General features: G+C 47.8%; 1 protein-coding gene across 1 annotated transcript; it reads left to right on the top strand.

Moving 5' to 3' along the window:
• Window positions 1-92: 92 nt before the first annotated feature.
• Window positions 93-12282, top strand: RAX (retina and anterior neural fold homeobox). The gene is made up of 4 exons (XM_044431490.1): window positions 93-405; window positions 1916-1921; window positions 2810-3051; window positions 11830-12282. Exons 1-4 carry the CDS (start codon window positions 93-95, stop codon window positions 12280-12282), a joined length of 1014 nt encoding a protein of 337 aa, XP_044287425.1.
• The last annotated feature ends 7758 nt before the right edge of the window (window positions 12283-20040 follow it).

The following is a 20040-nucleotide window of genomic DNA, read 5'->3' as shown; positions in this document are numbered from 1 at the left end:
CCGTCGAAGGGGCCGCCCGCGCTCGCCTGCCCCGGCCCGGGCCCGCGGGGACGTACGCGCGGAGGCCCGCGGGCTGCCCAGCCGCGCGCTCCATGCACCTGCAGCCGAGCGCCCCGCTGACCATGGCCGACGCCGGCTTCTCCCTCGCCGCGCACCTGGCCCGGAGCCCCGGCGCGGGGGCCACCCCCTCGCGCATCCACAGCATCGAGGCCATCCTGGGATTTACCAAAGAGGACCCCCTCCTGGGCGGCTTCCAGGCGCACGTCGCCGGCGGCGGAGGGGCCGGGCCGGCGAAGGAGGCCGAGAAGATCAGCTCCAGGGACTGCTTCCCCAAGATGCCCGGCGAGCAGCCCCCGGGGCCGCTGGGGCCAGGGCAGGAGGGCCCCGCGGCGGAGCACTTCGAAGGTGAGAGAGGAGGAGGAGGAGGAGGAGGGAGGCGTGAAGGCTGCCGCTGAAATTCAGGAGCAGACGCCGCGTTAGCCAGTGAAAGGACGCCTACATCCTTTTCGCCTCTGTTTAAACCTCTGAGCTCAATCCTCTGGCGGAAGTACGATCCAGTGGCTCAATGAGCTCAATTTTTAAAAGGCACTTTTTGGAATTAGCGGAGGCAAGGGCATCCGTCTCTGCTGGAGGAGGCACTGGCGAACTGGGGCTACTCGCCTGGCTGACTGTGTCGCATCCTTCCCCAGAGCTGGCTGGCCTGCCTGCAAGCCCAGGTTGCTGAGGAGCTGGGCGGGAGGCCTGGCACCCATCCTGCTGGAGGGATCCTGAGGGCATGCCGGACTAGACGGACCTTGGATCTGATCCAGCAGGACTTCTCTTAGGTTCTGGGCTCTGGGGGGCATGTAAGCATCACATAGGGCAGAACCAGATCTTTCTTTTACTATCTATAGCAGCTACAATAAAAAAAAAAAAAACTTGTGAATAAGAAAGAGCAAAAATGCTGTCATTGCTAGATACTGTCATGTTATGCCTCTTTTTGCCCATATTTGGTATTTTAAAGGGCATAGGGCATGGCTTGAGAGGAAATCAGGCATGTTGAGGTTTGATTTAGGACACACTGATTTAGAGAATATCCGGTATTAAAGCAGGCCAGATCATGGCGACCGGTTACATGGAGGTGCAATCTTTTGCACCGTTCTTTGGAAGTGATTCCCACAGAGTGTAGCTCAGAGCAGCCTCCGTGTGCTTAAAGTTGCATGTCTGTGATGCTACTGATCAAGGCACCATGCATAACAAGGGCAGCTACCCTCACATACCTGCCCTGGCGACCTGTTCCCCTTGGAAAGATTCTCACCCTAAAGGTACTGTCTTGGAAGCAAATCCTATATAGGTTTTCTTGCTGGAGTTTGTTCCCAATGTAGGAGCACTGCTTCCATGTATAAAAAAGCCCAGATGCTTGGCTGGAAAAGAAGCTTGGGGTAGTCTAGTTCTTTGGAGCCTTGTTCTCCTCTTATCTGGAGGTGCACAGCTGTCTCCGTCACAGTGGATCCTTCAAACTGATCAGTAGGAAGAAACTGGTGGATTGCAATGCATCCATCTTCTCAGCCTCAGTCCAGTCCAGTTCAGACTGGTCAGTCAAACGAGGCTGGGAGCACTTCTCTTTCTTCCCATGAAAGCTAACACCCCTCCTCCTTTTAGGAGGATGTTAGCTGGGAGCACCAGCACATCAGATTTAAACATTCACACGGAAGAAACCTTCTTGACTGCCACACCTGCTCTGCATGAGCTTAGGATACTTCTGCTGTAATGTTACATCTATTTCCAGAATGTGGATTGCAGCCTCCAAAGGTGTGATCTGGTAAACCTCTGGTTTTGGCATAATTGTTACGCTAACCCCAGCTGTGGTGGTGTGGAACAGTTTGATTTAGAGGGAACAATTTCACCAGCAAGTTGGCTTTGGGTTCACCATTAGCTCCCAGTTCACACGCCCCTCTTGTGTGCAGCCAAGGGCTTTCCGCACCACCTATTGCACTTGTGTCATGTGAATCATGCCGTGTGTGTGTGTGTGTGTGTGTGGTAAACAGTCGGAGTGTCGGCTTAGGCAGATCTGATCCGATCCAACAGAAGACACTGCCTCAGTTCTTTCCCATGGCATGGGCGCCGGATGGAAGAGTTAGCCCTGCTGAGCAGTTCCGTGAATTAGCCTCAGGTCACTAGGATTTCAGTTAGATGTGCAAGCAAAACTGCAGTCCTGTTCATCCTTAGTGGGGCATAAGCCCCACTGAACTCAGCACAGCTTAATTCCTGAGCGTTGAGTTGTAGGATTCCCATAGATGTTGGTGTAGAAGCAATTCAGTCAATGTGATTCATAGGTCCATGGCTGGGTTTAGGATCTGGATTAAGGCTGCTGGCAACAGCAGGAGTGTTATCAGTGGTAGTTGCAGTATCCCTAGTATTTGCCGTAGCAGTATTGCATTTTTAACAGAAAATTTTATTTCAGATCAGAGGTATAAAAATGGGGCATAGAAAGAAAAAGTACACATGACTGCTAACTTCAGTAATGCAACTGGGGTGGGGGAGATTCACAATAAAGCAGGACGTTTCTACACAAGCCTCAAAACAACATTCCATCCCAAAGATAAAGAGCAACCATGTAGGTGTCCAGATCGACGTGTTAAGACAAACGAGCAATGAAGGCGACCAACCTGGGAACTGACGAATTTGCGAGCAAATCTGTTGCAGTCAGTGGGATCGGGAGCCGCACTGAAGTCCTTTGGATCAGGTGCCCCAGCTGATGTAAATCAGTCTCAGATCGGTCTGTTCTGGCTCCGTGGACTAACCTTGCTTCCCTCTTCTTGCCTCTCAGATCCCTACTGCCCCAAACGCTCAGAGGACTGCCTGAGCCCAGAGCTGCCCGCCTGCAGCAGCAGCGACGGCAAACTGTCCGACGAAGACCAGCCCAAGAAGAAGCACAGGAGAAATCGTACCACCTTCACCACCTACCAGCTGCATGAACTGGAGCGAGCCTTTGAGAAATCCCACTACCCAGATGTCTACAGCCGGGAGGAGCTGGCCATGAAGGTCAACCTGCCTGAAGTGAGGGTTCAGGTAAGAAGGCAGGTGGCCCCTTCTCTCTTTCCCCTCCCCAGGTGCCCATAGTGTGAAATCTGGGAGGGTTAATCCTCTTCTGCTCTTTGTTTCCTTCATTAGGAGACCCCAGTCAAAAGCAGCCTTTTTGCTTACTAATCCACTTTAAGGTCTCTCCTTCTCTCCCCTCTGCTCCTGCAAGAGAAAATTTCAGACTTTACACATGCTAAATGGTGTGTAAAGGGATTTTCCTTAATCTATTTTTTAAATCAGACATAATCTCTCTTTCTCATTATTAGCGTTCAGTTTCAGATCGCCTCGCACTTATGCCACCTCCAGTACATTTTGCGGGGTGGGGATGATGATCAGGGCCGGAGATCATGTAATTTGCACCGTTGATTAGTGCTGATAGACATAAGTTCCCTTAATGCATAGGGCGAGAGAGGGAAATAAGTGGGAGCAAAGAAGAAAAGTAGCCAGAAATTCAGGTTGTGTCTGGGTTAGCTAGCTTTGACATTCATTTGAATCGAGGCTATTGAGGTGGATGGCATGTACAATCGACCTCTTAGCCCTCACCTTCTGTTCTTAGTGCTTGATCCACTGTGTGAAAGTCAGTGCTTTCCTAAGCCACAATTCGCTTTCCCGTAAACAAAAAGAGAAGAAGAAAATAATGAATTTTAATAGCCTTTTGAGTTAGAGCCGGATTTGAGCTGGATCAGCCGTACGGGTGGACGCAGACTTCTCCGTGCCGTCTTTCTCATGGCAGTGAGACTGTTACGGCCATAGAATCAGGCTGCTGGATCTTTCACAAGTGGAGCCCAAAGCTTTTACCTCCCATGGACACCAAATACTTGCTCATGCTGCTGTTCCTTTTATACCTCGTGATACCTCTGAGCGATGCTAAGAACAAAGGTCAAATGGTCACCCCTTTTCTTTTGAAGCAGGTGGATGGGCCTTTGGTATCCATCCCTTGGGCATGGGCCTGTTTAATTCTTCAATACAATAGCCACTCTGTGAATACAGAGCCATGAACAGGACCAGGGATGTGGAGGCACCTGCAAAAGGATCAGGGGTGGTCTGGTGGAGGAGCAGATCACCTTCCGTCCTTTGTAAAAGGGCACTCTTGCATGGCCAACCCCAGGAGACGGGCAGGTCCTTCAGGCTCCTCTTGTTCACTGCATTTGCTCCTTAGTGGCGTTGCAAAACTTCCTTACAGTACCAGCTTGAGAGTAGGGACCTCTTCCTACCCAGGGCCCCTTCCTGGTGAGGTTGTGTACCCATGAGGCTCGGGCAGACTCATCCCTTTAAAGCTCCTGGAGAAGCAAGGTCAGCTGCAGCTCCTCCCACTTTGGCGTCTGGTCCGCTTGGCCCCCTGAACACCTGGACACCTGCATGCCACATCACACGAGAAAATGAACTAGAAGGTAGGACTCAGGAACAAATTAGGGTGGTCATGGAGGAATCGCGAGAGAGCGAGAGAATGAGAGAGAGAGAGAGGTGCATCGCCAAAAAGAGGACAGATGCACATACTAATCATACGTATACACGCATATTTTGAAATAATAATGAAGTTTAAATAGAAATGCCATACATGACTGTTCTGCCTTGGAAGGTTGTTCCTGGTGAGCCATGTGTCTGCTTGCTTGTCCTGCCGTCCCGATTCTAACAATTGATGAGCTAAAGTTTTGATTTATTTACCATTATTGTTGGCCTCCCGTTACCAATAAAGGCTCTGCTTCTTGGGGTTTATGATCTTTAAGCTAAAATTAAAAAGGGCAGCCTTCCAAAACAAGAATTGTTCTCTCTACATGAGGGCAGGTGCCCCCCCCCAAGCTAATAGGTGGGAGGACCCTTCGTTTTCTTCCTTCCCCGCCTCATGGCTGTTGCCAGGCCCTCTCAAATGGGGAGGAGCTGAGTACGTACAACTCCGACTGCCGGTCTGACTTTGTTGCTGATGACAGAACGGCACCCTCCTTCGTGTGCAAGGGCGGCAGGCTAGTTAGGGGGCACAGGGCCATTTGGCACCTGCAGCTCAGTCCCCCAACACCTTCCTGTCCCCACCTCATCACCCCCCAACAAGGGAGTCTCCTCACTCCGCCTGTCATAACAGATCTGCAGGAGCTCCGGGTATGCCTTGCAGCACGTATGGGAATTTGCCTAGCTCCTTTCCCTGAGCGGGAGGCCAACTTAACTCTGCCTAAAGTAAACCCATAGAAATCCCTGGGACAAGTTAGTCATGCTTAAAGAAAGTCCTGCTGATCTCAGTGGGTCTGCTCTGAGGATGGCAAAGTCTGGATCCAGCAGTCCCTGCTGGAGGAGTGTTTCACTATGGCACTGCCTCACCTCTTTCAGCCAAAGCCTGTCGCATCTCTCAACAGCGGTGCTTTCCTTATTTCAAGGCCTTTGGGAACTGGGGCTGCATGGGGCATGTGGCTGCAGGATTCTCGGCACTGTCGCTCATTCTGACAACAATCGTGGGTGTGCCTATGCCGGCCGTGTAGCGGGTTCCTCAGTGGCACCCACAGTTTTCTCTCGGTGAAGTGCATTGCGGAATGTGATCATCATAATTGGTTTAGAAAAGGCATGAAAGTATGGAGGAGATGCTGCTGCTGCTGCTGCTGCTGCTGCTGCTGGGAAAGAAGGACTCTTGATGCATGCATTGTAAAAATGTGGAAATCACAAGGAGCAACATGGTCTTGCTCCTGAAGTCAGTTGTTCCTTTGTGCAGAGCAGGGCAGGTCCAAGACATTTGCGGTGGAGGCAGGGCAGCAAACGGCACCTCCACAGGACTGGAGGCCAGCCGAATTATTGCTGGCACACGAGAGAGAAAAGCCTCTCCATGCCCTGGTTTTGGGATGCCTTAAGCAGTGGTTAAATAACAAATGACATTTAGAATCTGCTGCCTGAGGTGGCCATCTCAGTCTGGGCTGGTCCTGGTGTGGCATACGCTCAAAGCCCTTTTCCTACAGTCTTAATTTGGGCTGGATCTTGCCAGTCATGATCTGTCCTGAAAGTGGGTTTGAATGCGCACCGTTCTCCATCTAGTGCTGCCTCTGCCTGCTCAGCTCCCTTAGTTCCCACTGCAAAATAGAAAGTTGGGTGCCCCCCCACTTTAATTGTAAGTGAGAGGTTTTTTATGGTCTTAATTAAAGCTGAATGATCCCGAATCCTTAGATCATGAAAATGTTTGCAAGGCCTGAAATATTTACTAGTCATCTGTAAAAAAATCTGGGAGAGTTTCCAAAATTAGGGCTGGATTTTTTTTTTAAGAGGGTGAAGCTGCCTACCAAATGGTGGAAAAACAGAGCTCATCTACTGGAGAATGAGAATAAATGTGGATTTTGTGGACTGAAGGGCATTATTTGATGGAAACCATGAGACAAGGGATTTATGTTTACACAGATCAAGTCTGAACTTCCTCAAGTTTGCTCAAGTCTCTTAAGAGTTTTACCCAGAGTTGAAATAAACAGTGTTCCTCAGTTAAGGACCCTCCAGATGTGCCATACTACAACTCCCACCATCCCCGGACAGCATGGTTGTTGGGGGTGGTGGGAATTGTTGGCCAACACATTTGGAAGGCACCAGGTTGAGGAAGGCTGAAATGCTTAGTCAGAAGTGAGCTCTGCTGAGCTCAGTGAGGCTTACTCCAATTTAAACGGGCAGAAGGCTGCTTCCTGATTGAACGGCAGCAGAGAAAAGCCTTCTTCTGGCAAAGGGGGGCCGTAATGAAGCAGCACTGCTTGGCTCTTGGTGACCCTCCCAAAGGCAGTTGGAGAGCAATGCTCATCTGTCACAAGAGCCACTGTGGTGTGGTGGCTAAGAGGGTGAGGCTGGGACTCGGGCGATCCGGGTTCTGGTCCCCACTCAGCCATGGAGCCAAATGGATCAGCCACGGATGCTCAGCCCAGCCTCCCTCACAGGTTGGTTGTTGTGGAGATGAGGCTGAGAGCAGCAGGAAAGGAATGATCTGAGCCACTCTGAGTTCTTTTTTAGAAAAGAAAAAGGTGGGATATAAATCAAATAAATAAATAAATAAATGAGTCACTTCAGCAGAAGTCTGCCAAGGGAATCTGAATATTCCTTAACAAGCTAGGGCATAAGAACCAATGCTGATTAGTATCTAATTGTAAGCATATTTTTCAACATTATGGCCATTTCGATTTGCATATGGATTTGAATATGGACAATTGTGTAGAACGTTCTCTTTTATTTAAACTGGACACCATTTATTTATTTATCAATCATTTATTTATATACCTCTGCTCTTTCCTCTTGAATGGAATCTGCAATGGCTTATATAGAACTCCTCCGTTCTGTGTTATCCTCACAACAACCCTGTGAGGCAGGTTAAGTTGAGAGCTTGTGACCTTCATGGCTGAATGAAGACTAGAAACCAGATCTCTGGAGTCTCAGTCCGACTTTCTAACCACTAGGCCACACTGGTTATCTAAATATATTTAGACATTTGAAAAAACACTGCATGTGAAAAGTGAAATTCCAGCCCATCCTTCTGCAAACTGAACACAGCATCATATCCCAGACTGTTCACGTGGAAGCATCCCTTTAAGGCAACGAATGGGATTCCATGGCCACAGCATCTGGAGGTGTGCTGGGTTTTTAAGTGAATTACAGCCACCATGTCTAAGTTTAAATCTATACATGGACCTTAGCAGACACAGTTCGGTGTCCTCGGTCTTTGGGATTGCATCTCCTCCTTTTGGGAGTGAATTGCAAGAGGCCACAATAGGCACATCTTCAAACCTCAAACCTCCAACTCTGAAGGAAGGCTTTTCTCATCAGCGTTCCACATGATCCGTAGTGTATCTCCAAGGATTGCTGGCTCCAAACGTTGAATGGCAGTGCAACCAAACCCCCATGATGCTGCTGAAAGGATGCATCATGGAGGGAATCAGGCACGACTTTTTCTGTGGAAGGGCTGGGAGCGCCTTTCCAGGTGTCAAATAAAGTTCCAGGGCTCAGAATTCTTCCATCCTTGGAATATGTTTTCGCTGCAGGCTCCTGTCAGTGGAGCTCAGGGTCCAAGTCAAAACAAGAACGTTGATCCTGCACTCCGGAGGTTTGCTCAGCCCTGATCCAAAACAGGGTCTGCAAATTCCTGACATGCAGGTCCCCCTTTCCTTTTGCTGGTCCTCCTTGCACAAACCCCTTCCTGGTGGCCCCAGGCTTTCTTCATTCAAGCAGTATGATCCAGAATGCGGGGAGTCATTTTGCTACTGCTGTTCCAAAGCGACTGCAGAGTACAAAGGGACGATCTCTTTCACCAGCATGTCACAGCCCGAAATTTGATGCCAAGAAGATGACAGCAGGAGAACGTGGTGATGGCAGAAGGAAAGAAGGAACGCCCATTTATTTTGGTTGCATGTACTTAGGCTTCGTTCGGTTGGACAAGGTAGGCTGGGACCTCCCGAGGTCCAAGCAAAAGCCCATGGATGACACACTGCTTCCTTCTGCCTTCATCAGTGCTTGTCCACCTGCCTCTCACTCTGGTCCAGGCAGAGGACAGTGACAAGGAGGAGCGGATGAGCTGCCCATCTGCCTGCTGGCTGGCATTCCACCCATCAGGTCTGCATGTCGCTGTGATGAGCAAGAGGCTGAGGAGCAGGAACAGCTGGTGACAATGACCTGGAGAAGGTGGACTTACTAACAGAGAGGGCCTGTCTGGGAGCCCAAAACGCGGAGCACAGAAAGACAGGGGTTATGCCAAGCACTTCAAGAAAATAGGGGTCCAGCATTCCACAGCAGGTCTGCAAGGCAACTTCAGGAACTGGGATGGAGTCGCTTGGCGGAGCAGAAGGTGATGGAGCTGAAGGTCACACGTAGGGGTGAGCGGGGACATGGGCAATGGTGTAGTGGTGGCACATGTGGTATTGCAGGTGCTCCTTGTGACAGTGCCCAGAGTCAGACCCCCAAGTCCAACCCAGAAATAGAGGCAGCTGTGCTGATTCACACCTAACCAGTTCTAAGCAGGGTCAGGCTGGTTGACATCTGGGTGGGTGACTTAAATGTTGCGATCCACCCAGAGAGCTTCAGTTATGAGAAGTATAGAAATGTAGTGCAATTATGATACCAGGAGCAGATCTGTAGTAAAGTTTATGTGTCTTTATTGCTCATTCAGGACCAAGCCACTGCCCAATGGCTATATTTATTTGTGCGTTTAATACATTTTATACCATCCAATAGCCAAAGCTCTCTCCACAAAAGGAATAGTTCCTTACCATATAATATTGCGGCTGGGAAAATGCATTTCCACCCAGATACTGTGACGATTGTCCCTAAGAGCAGAGCAAACAGGGACTTCTGATGGGCTGCATGTGACGACTTTGTCCCTGCTAGTCAAAGATTCCCATCCCTTTGACCCTGTGAGCTCTGGATCTGTTACACCATGTGTACCTGAGCAGAAATCTTGGAAGTGCAATGGCTATGCAGACTTTTGAAAGCAAGGAAACATGGTTTATGCTGGCCCTGGGAAACCACCAGAATGCAAGGAGGGCCACGAGAAAGAAACCTGTCCATCTTTACTGAGCTTTCCATGAAAACTATGATAAGCTTTGAAGAACATCAAAGTTTCCTAAGAATACAGGACCCAGGAGGGCTGGGTTCAAATCTTTCCCCCATTACCAAAACTCACTGGATAACTTCAAGTCCATCTCTGTCCCTCATGTGAAGCTATGTTAACATGGTTGCTCTGAGGCTAAAATGGGGTAATGCATGCACTCTGGTCCCCCGAACAACTTCAGAGGTGAAGACATGACAAATTTATTTCAGTCCTTATTTTCTCTTGGTACCTTTCACGCCTCATTGTTTCTTTGCCTAATAGTCACCCACAGATCTGTAATGAGAAAACAGGAGACAAGAATGGTAAAGATATGTAAGCGCTGTAAAAGCCAATCTTTTGCATATTTTTTCCAGAATAAGTCAGTTCCACTTAAATCCACAGGGTTTCATTCTCAGCAATGTGTGTGGAGGGTTTCAGCCTTATTTAAGTCTTAAATCCCACTGGTACTGGTATGGCTTTCTTACAAATACATGGGAGTTTATAAATACACAGAGTAGGACTAATCTAGGCCAGCTGCTCACCCTTTTGGTGGGTGGGGTAGAACTGAGCTCATTTAGCAGGTACACAAATCCTAACTCAAAGAAGAGCAGGGCACCTACAGTTCCTCTTTGCAACTCCCATGCTGGCCATGCTGTGGGAATTATGGGAATTGCAATCCCACTCATTTGGAGAACACCAGGTTGCCGGAGACTGACCTTCAGGAATATCAGGTTTGCACAGAGCAAAAAGCTACACCAATGTTTCAAATATCCGTGTAAAAAATTGGCCATATTTATTTCCTGCAATGATGAAATAACCAAACCCAAATGGGTGAATAGGATACAGGAACCTGTATCAGATTTTGCATTGTGGGAGGTAGCAGAAGACAATGTGCTATTGGATCAGTTTGTTTGGTATCTCTTTCTCTTGCTTGTTTTATGTCATATAAAGGATAAATAGAGGCTTCTCCTCTGACAGCCTTTCAAACAGAAGACTGTCTTTTGCAAAACAGAACACATGGTACCCTATTATTCCAGAACAACCCTGGAAAGTGCTAGATGGACAAAACTTGGCTCAAATTCTATGTTTCTTTCAATGCGTAATATTGCTTTCATGAGAGAAAGCTGTCTCCTTTAACGTAAAGATGTGTCTGCTAATGCATATTCAAAAGCAAGTCCTACTGATTTCAGTGGGGTCCACTTCCATAGGCTTGCAGCCCTATAATTATGCATCACCCATCATCCTTCACAACCAATTATTTGCTCATCCCCCACAACAGTCAGGAATCTCACAATGAGGCATATACTACATGCTTAACTATAGAGTGCCCATCACTGGTGTAGTGAGAGTTTGTGGTCAGAGGGACCAAATGCCAGGGTGGTTGTTATTGTTGCTGCTGCTGCTTCTGTTGTTGCTATCAGGGAGGATGGCATCATCTGCCATCCCAGAATGCTATTCCAGAACATTCCCTGTTGCCCAGTTTGCTTGATTGTCAAGGCCCATTGTGGCTTATTTAAGCCCTGACGGGGAGGCTATCATGTGCCAGCAGTCATTTTGAATATTCAAGCTGCTACAGACACATCAAAATGTACCAGGACACCACTGCTGCACAGACACTTTGCCCCTCCTTTCAAGGAACTCTACCATATCAGAAAGGGTCCAGCGGAGGGCAACAAAAAGGGTCCAGGGTTTGGAAACACTGTCCCATGAGGAGAGACTGAGGGAACTGGGCATGTTCTGCCTTGAGAAGAGAAGAAGGGGGGACATGATATCCCTCTATAAGGACCTCAAAGGCTGTCACAAGGAGGAAGGTCAAGATCTCTTCTTGTTGATGCTAGAGTGCAGGACACAGAACGATCCATTCAAGTTGCGACAACCCAGATTCAGGCTGGACATCAGGAAAAGCTTCCTCACTTTCAGAGCAATACGACAGTGGAACCAGCTGCCTAGAGAGGTGGTGGGCTCTCCCACACTGGAGACATTCAGAAAGAAACTGGGCAGCCATCTGAATGGGATGATGTAACTTGGTGTCTTGCAACAGCAGGGGGCTGGACTTGATGGCCTTCATGACCCCTTCTAACTCTACTACTCTATGATTCTATGATATACAAACCCTGTCTTTAAGCACACAAGCATGTTAGCACAATAACAAGCATTTAATAACCCCAACAGCTACTACCTAATAGCAGTAATGGCAAACCACACTGTCCGATATTTAGCTAATTCTGAATTTTGTTTTTCAGGTTTGGTTTCAGAACCGGCGAGCCAAGTGGAGGAGGCAGGAGAAGTTAGAGGTGACGTCCATGAAGTTGCAGGATTCCCCCATTCTCTCCTTTAATCGGTCCCCCCAGCCCTCCACTCTTGGGACCATTGGCAGCAATTTGCCCCTGGAGTCCTGGCTGAACCCCCCTATGTCCAACAGCAGCCCACTCCAGACTTTGCCAGGGTTTGTGGCTTCACCCCAAAGCCTCCCCAGCAGCTACACCCCTCCCCCTTTCCTAAACTCTCCCCCGATGGGACACACCTTGCAGCCCCTGGGAGCCATGGGGCCTCCCCCGCCTTATCAGTGTGGCACCAGTTTTGTGGACAAATTCCCGTTGGAAGAGGTTGACCCTCGGAACACCAGCATAGCTGCATTAAGGATGAAAGCAAAGGAGCACATCCAGTCCATTGGGAAGCCATGGCAAACAATATGATGAGGCAGCACCCTTGGCTGCGTGAGTTACAAAGGGCCAGCCTGCCTCAACTGTGGAAAGAGATCTCGTTCTCAGATCTCCCGTTGAGCAGCTGGGCATAGACTACCATGATCAAGTAGAAGTGAGCTGCACTCTAAAGAAGTCTTTGAGTCCGCAGCCCATGAACTTAGTCTCTGCGTTCTTTGTGTTCTCCTTTCCCATCATCAGCAAGAGATTTAGGGTTTGATTCTAGTTTGTTTGCTGTATTATTATTATTAATTTTAAATGATTGATTCTTTTGAGACTCATTGGCTGGATAACCATAGAGGCAAAGAAATGTGTTGTAAACTTTCCTAGGGACATTTGGTAATATTAAAGCGCAAATATTTTCAGACTGTACTTTGGACTTATTAATTCTGTGTGTTGTTGGATATTTAGGGGTTTTGTTTTTGCTGTTGTTAACCTAAGCTGGGAGTAAAGAGTTCGTGGAAGGTGCACTGAGGTTCTGGTGATGCAAGTACAGGGCTCAGTAGAAAATCTTTCCTTATACCACCATCCCCAGCTTGGTTCCCTGCAGATATGGTGGACTACAACTCCCCTCATCCCCAGGTGTCAGGTTGGGGAAGGCTTCCTTAGCTCCCAATTAAAGTCCCAAGACTGAATTTTTCCAGCAACAGAATGTGGTAGGATTATGGTAGGGTCTGAAAGGGTAGCAGGGGCTATACCACATCAAACAAAAACCAGAAGTGAGACAGACAAGCAGAACAAAATGTAAAAAGAGACTGTATTATCAAAGGGAAATGGAAATGCTGTCATTTGAACACAATGTTTTACAGAGACAAAAAGGGCTATCAGGGCCGTTGTATAAAATCCATGGATGGTTCATGAAGGAGAGCCACAACATTCATAATCAGATTTGGGACATCATCCTAAGGATGGAGCCATCCAAACTCAGGGGCTTCTGCAGGACTTATGCCCTGCTGGGCAGAAGCTGGCAGGCTGAGAGGAGAAGCTGAGGCCATATTTCTTCCCTGCCCTCTGATCTGCATTTTCACTAGATGGGCATTTCCACACTTCTAGCAATGGAGCTTCCGGGGGATAGGAGGGAGCTAGAGGAGGCTCAGAGAGACTCACATTCCGGCCTTTCCCCTCTTTGCCCACTAAATGCCCCCTTTCCTCCTCCACCAAGGTGGCTCTTCCAACCTCAGAGGAAAACCAGCACAGTTATTCCTGTGCCACAAGTGGCAAGCTGGAGCTGGAGACCTCTTGGAGAGGTTTCCAAGCTATCTCATGGTCCAGGAATACTCAGCCAAGGCCCGTAGGATTGCCCATAGTGTTGGCATCTGCTATTGGCATTGCAAAGGATTATGGGTCACACCCTCTGAAGACACATCATCAGTTGGTGCAGAACACTAAGCAGGCAGTGTTGAGCAATGCGGGAGCAAGTCTGTGGTGCTCAGCTTTGTGAATGGAAGCAAGGAATGTTCGGCCGAGGCGCATCTTTGAACATGTCCTTCGCTGTGCACTGCAATGGAAAGGCAATGGAAAGGCCATAGTAGTTGAGAAGCCTTAAGGGCTCTGATGGAGCTGATCTGCTGGATGGCCAGCCAGATGCCCCTAGGAAGCCCACAAGTAGGGACGTGAGTGCAATAGCACTCTGATGCTCATGTTCCCCAGCAGCTAGCACAGAGAAGAGATCTGCCTCTGACCGTGAAGGGAACCAAGAACCCTCATGACTGGCAGCCCTTGACAGCCTCATTCTCCAGGAATGCCAGCTTTCAGGAAAGCTTATCAACCAGGACATCCTCACCAAGAAATCTCAGGAAGTTTCTGAAGAAGCCCAGGGTTCTCCAAGTCACAGCTGGAAAAAATCATGTAGACCGTACATGTAGCTCTCATCAGAGAGCTAGATAAGTAGCTCTCATCAGTTGTGGCTGACGTGGCGCTCAAATGACCAGTGGCTGTCCAACCGAGGAGTGACCAAGGGAGGCCAAAGGTGACGCATGACGGGAATGTACTGAGTGGCGGTTCCTTCTGTGCGCACAGGCGACCCTTGCAAAATCATACTGAGCTTTAACAGGACATTTCTACCCCGCTGAAACACCTCTAGCGGTGGATTAGAAATGCAAAGAAACCTCCAAAGAAGTTCTGCTATTTAAACTGCTAGCATAAACTTGGAACCTTCGCTTGATTTCCCCGCATTCACTGAATTTTCCTGCGCTTATCAGACACGAACAATAGTAATGTTGAAAAGTCTCATCATCGCCTCATCCCCTGTAGGACTAGAGGCAATGAGAAGCAATTCATCTGTTACTCTGATGGGCCACAGCGCTCCTTGGCATCACCTTTTCTGCTTTTCGCCATGTGGAAACAGCCGTTTTGCAGAGCGTTGAAGGAAATACGAAAGCCATAGCTTGGCCCCAGTGTTCATTTCCTTTTCTCTGCCCTACAAGAGCCCCTTGATCGTGCAAGTTCTGCATACTTCTAAGCCACCTGGTGAACCAGGGAAATGTGTTTGAACAGGCCATAGTTCAAGATGGTTGTGGATGATGGGAGTTGTGATCCCCAGCTTCAGGAAGGGTGACGTGGTAGGATGGAAGGCAAAAGAACATGGGTACCGCAGTCTATGATGATTCTCTTATCATACCACCAATGCTCAGAGGCTAGAAAACTATCAGATCAGATGCTTTAATCTGTTGATGGTCATCAGACCTTCAGTTAACAAAAGTTAGTAGATCTCAGTACAAGAGATATTTACAATATTTAAATGGAGTCAACACAGACCCATATCATATAGAATAGACTGAAAATGCAGCCTCTGTAGCCAAAATAAATTACATTTTCCACACGCCTATATGTAATTACTCGTGAATGTAAAGTTCTGAGTCTCCTTGACAAAGGCCCAGTATTCTCTTTTAAGAATTACGATAGGCAGAAACATGTGATTTGATCTATATCTGGCCCACAAGAAAGATTGCATTCTCATGAAGAAACCTCCCCAAATAACTCGCAAAAATCTGACCCAAATATTCTTCCCTCAGGACGATCTGCAAAGGACAACAAGTAATCAAGGTGTTTTAAGCCACCTGTTTAAGTCACAAGGGCAGGTACGCTTAATATGGCCTATTCCTGTGTCTTACAGCTGAGGTATCAGATTAGCCAAGGCCATCTTATCGCTACGTTTCTGCAAATCCCTTAAATAACAAGGCAGAACAAAAGGCATTTAAGGGAAATTCTTACACAATCACACGCTTTTAGAAACAGATACTGTTGCTCTGTCCATCTGCAAGAACAGGTCAATCTGCCTGTGCCTCAGAAATGGTTTGGGGACCCCCACCCGCAATTTCTTTATGCATACTTCTGAAAAGCCAGATTTTATCCTTAGGGATGCTGGAGAAATTCACAGCAGACTCAAATGAGATCGGCTGTCCCTGAATCCACCTTTGCACTACGCATCAGACTGGCTTTTAAACCAAGTCATGTGAATTTTGTGGACTTGTAGACCAGTTTTTTCACTTGCATGAGTGCAATGTACACTTGCAAGAGTGAATCCTAGCATTACTGCACACTTATGCAAATGCACTCATCTACATTAGCTTATTTGCATTACGAAATGCAAATTAGGGAATTTTGTGCAAATTCATATTGGTGCTAATGCAAACCATTACTAGTAGGATGAAATTATGATTTTAAAAATCCGAATCTCACTGGAACAAAAGATGCTTAACAAGGCCTGAAAGCATCCCTACTAAGGATGTTAGAAAGCTCTACCTGAGAAGAAGCTTTACTGGATGCAAAGGAATTTATTCCTGAGCAGACAAGGATAAGATTGCACTCTGGAACGCTCATCCTCTGACCTATTAAATGTTACAGCTCTCAGCCTTGAATGAAAATATTCTCTTAGCATTTTCCACTTCATTGCTATTTTCTTGTTGGAACATTCCCTGACCTTCCCCTCCATACTTGGGTCCATAGGACACAAATTGACATAAAACCTCTATATGATTATTTATATCTACAATGCAAATCTAAAAAAACGTCCCAGAATTGGATTAAATTGCTCAGGAGACCAAGTCAGGCAATTTATCTCTTATCCAAATAATCTCAAATAAAATAACGATTTCATCCTTTTGCACCTTGCTCCGGATCATCCCAAACCAATGCAAAGCATTCCCCCCGCCCCACCACCACCCCCAGCTCTACTGCCATGCAGGGCAAGATTTATCTTAGAAGGGAGCATGTAATGCTGCTCTGTGTTACTTCTCCAGTTGAGGACAACATTCCAGGCATCTCATGTGGAACTTCGTTGTTGAGTTGGACTCAATACTAGGTCCCAGTGGTAGGTGAGAAATACATTTGTTTGTTGTTGTTTTACACAAGAGCTTACCCACACTTGCTAATTTCTTCACAAACAGGGTGGGAAGAAAGTACTGGATGTCAGAGAAAGCAGCACTGAGAGATCTGACCATCCAGGCCAGGGCTTTGAGTCCTAAAAAGAAACTGGACAGCCATCTGAGTGGGACGGTTTAAACTGGTGTCCTGCAACAGCAGGGGGTTGGACTTGATGGCCTTCACGGCCCCTTCCAACTCCACTATTCTGTGATTCTATGATTCTCTGAAAGTCTGTGCTTCGGTCCCTGTGTAGTCAACCATATTTGTGGTGCTAAAGGAGCTTTGCAAGCCATTGGTTGCTTTTCCTGATGTGCTTCTTTTCTTTAGCAGCGGTGGCGGTGGCGTTGTCTGCTCCCTGCTGAGAAGAGCTGCACTTGTTTCATTTAGTCAGTTAGATGTGCAGAGGGGGCCTGATAAGAACTTGTATTTGATTGTGTTGTAAGCCGCCCTGAGGCTTCGGCAAGGGGCGGCATAGAAATGTTATAACAACAACAACAACAACAACAACAACAACAACAACAACAACAACTTATAAAAATGTGCACATTTCTTCATCCAGACAACAGAAATAAATTGAGATTTTAAAATGTCAGAAAGCAAACTGCAAGAGTTGTCCCTCCAACAAAAAGACAAACTATGCATAACATTAAAGATGTAGCTAGCATTTTCTTATTCTTCATAGTTGGCAGGGTTTGATTTTTGTGTAGTATCCAAGCCCCTGAGGTGCATTGAGTGACCCTTTTACATTCAAGCCACACATTACATCAGCATCGGCATGATCTCACATTGCTCTTATAGCCCACCTTTGTTCCTCTTGTGAGGAACCCAAGGCAGCTTATATCATCCTCCCAAGCACCCTGTGAGGTAGGCTAGGCTAAAAGTGAGCGACTGGCCCAAAGTCACCCAGTGAGCCTCATGGCCAACTGGGGACTAGAATCCAGAACTCCTGGGTCCCCATTCCAACAGTCTAACCACAATGTTATACTGGCTGTCCACCACACATCAAGACTAGCATTAATCACATTTGGGGTCAGTTTGAACCCCAGTCAAAAGTGTCACAACTGAGGAAAATGCCACCCTTGAATGAAGTCATGGTTGTGGATGGAACTCCCAGTAATCATCCTATAGCTATAAAAATGTAAAGAAAAATAAAGGTGCACCTAGTATCTATTCTTTAATGTAACAGTTACCCTGATCCTAACCGGTGGTCCCTAAATGCTTGTTTAAACAAAAGGTGGGCTCCAGATCTGAGAAGATTCAAGCCTATACCGAGAGATGGCACCATGCTTTGGACAGTGTTCCAGGTTTGCTCCTGGGACTCTGACGATGGAGTGCCCTCCCTCTGTGCTGGCAGTTAGTGTGGTTCTTCCCACACTGGGTGCAGCTGCAAAGTTACTTCCAAGTCAGCACTGGAGGGGCATCCTGGGGACTGGGGAGCAGAGATGTGAGGCTCTGCTGGAATATGAAGGATTCTGGCAATGTCTCCTAGCCCCTCTTTCCCCCAGGTAAGGGCCAAAGCTGTAGACAGCCGAAATCTGCCATCTGTATCTTTGGCAGGGCAGTCCTTGCCTTTGTACTGCTCTGCATTCAGTCAGATTCCCACAGTCCCCCAGGTTCAGAAGCCACATGGGATGCCACGCTTCGTATTTCAAGGGCCACAAAATCCTGCGCTTGTCTACTCAGATGTATGTTCCAGGTGCCGCGTTCCTTGTTTTCCCTCTGTAAAAGCCGTCCACTGAGTGCCTGACGAACTTTTCCCAACCAGTCTCTCCACGCGTTCCCAGCAGCACCAGATCCTCCCAGCAGCACCAATGACCTGCAAGCGTTCGAACGCGGCTTGCACCGGGGGAGCACGCAGCGCAGACATGTGCCGCATCCCACCGTGAGGATGAGGCTCGGCCACAATGATGCATTTTTGCACCGAACCCTTTCATTGTCTGAGTCGTGTACAGTTTAAAAACACACGCTTTTTTCTTTTCCATTATCTCTGTTACCACATCTAATGGGGCTGAGAACCTTTTCAATCAAACAACTCCCTCCCTGCCCCGCATTCTGCCCACTTTCTTGGGCACAGGGGCGCTTTGCACACCCTGGAAATTGTAGCAATTAATGTTTCTCATTAGGGGAAGGAGCAAACCCACAAGCCTCTTAATTGTTTCCTGGGCGGGGGGTGGGGGAGGCTTCAATAAAGAGTGGAGGGCCTCTTCTTTCGACATTTCCCACTCATTGTGAGCAGACAAAGAGAAGCCCTCTAATTATATTTTCACAATCTCTGCGTATCTTTAAGAGGGCTGTCAGAAACAAGCCTCGTCATCTTTGTTCGGCTTCGTTTCAGGGAGCTTTTTAACCTTAGCAATTTCTCCCTATCCCTCCCTGATGCGGGCTTCCCAACAATGGCTCTTCCATTTGCCGACTGGAGAGGTTCTTTTCTCAGATAATAAAGGGAACCACTGTATTTTGAAAACAGCCTCTCTCTCCTTCCTTCTCCTTCCAAGCCCTTCGGCCTTCTCCTTTCTCTTGTAACCAAGTCGACAAGCCCAGAGCAGCCGGTAGACAATGCGCTGCCTTGGGTGGCATGCAAGCCAAGAGAAAAGCAGGGAGGGCTGGAGGAACCCACAAGTCCCTTCCAAAGGTGGTACTGGGCAGCAGGGCCTCCATGCTGGTAGGTCCATAACCTTGCCTTGTATTGACTGAGATTTGAATTATGGCATTATTTGCATCATGTAGGCTCCTGTATCTACAGGAACCACATTTTCCAAGATCCACAGGTGCAAAACCAAAGGACCTTCCCATAATTTTGACCTCAATTATTGCTATGTAGGGCAGTGCACAGGGCTACGTTTTTGTGTCGCGTGACTTCATTTCCTTCCCGAAGGAGTGACCGTGGGCAAGAGCCAGCCCAAAGTCGCACTGAAATCAGTGGGGCTCAACTGTATGATTTAAACTCAGCTCAAACTCCAGGATGCTGTAAAACTCAGAAGTGCTTAACCTCAGCTGGACTGTGGGCATTAGATCATGGCCTGAGATGGTGGATTCCAGGGACACCTCATCCCTTCTCTTGAAAACACCTTGCAGAAATTGCTGCTGCCTGTGTTTACGGAGGATGTATTCAGCAGGAGCATCTCCCAAGGGACACCCCATACCTGTATGCTTTTGTGCCCATAGAGGCAGCAAAAGCAAAAGGAAAGGAGAAGAGCTGGCACTGTTTCATGGCATAGCCAGGTACACACAGGTACCAACTCCCCACTATGGTGGGGTGCTGAGAGAGGTGAGGTCTATTTCTGATCAGATCTTAGTGAGTCTTTCTAAATGTGCCTTTCCAAATCTGTATTTATTCAGGGTGCAATCCTATGCAGATTTAGATAGAAAAAAGCCCCTACAATGTCC

This window comes from Varanus komodoensis, unplaced genomic scaffold (assembly GCF_004798865.1).
Source record: "Varanus komodoensis strain SLA01 unplaced genomic scaffold, ASM479886v1 scaffold22, whole genome shotgun sequence".
In the NCBI taxonomy this organism is placed as follows: Eukaryota; Metazoa; Chordata; class Lepidosauria; order Squamata; family Varanidae; genus Varanus; species Varanus komodoensis.
The sequence above is the reverse complement of the archived record's forward strand: the minus strand, read 5'-3'. Positions and strand labels throughout refer to the sequence as shown.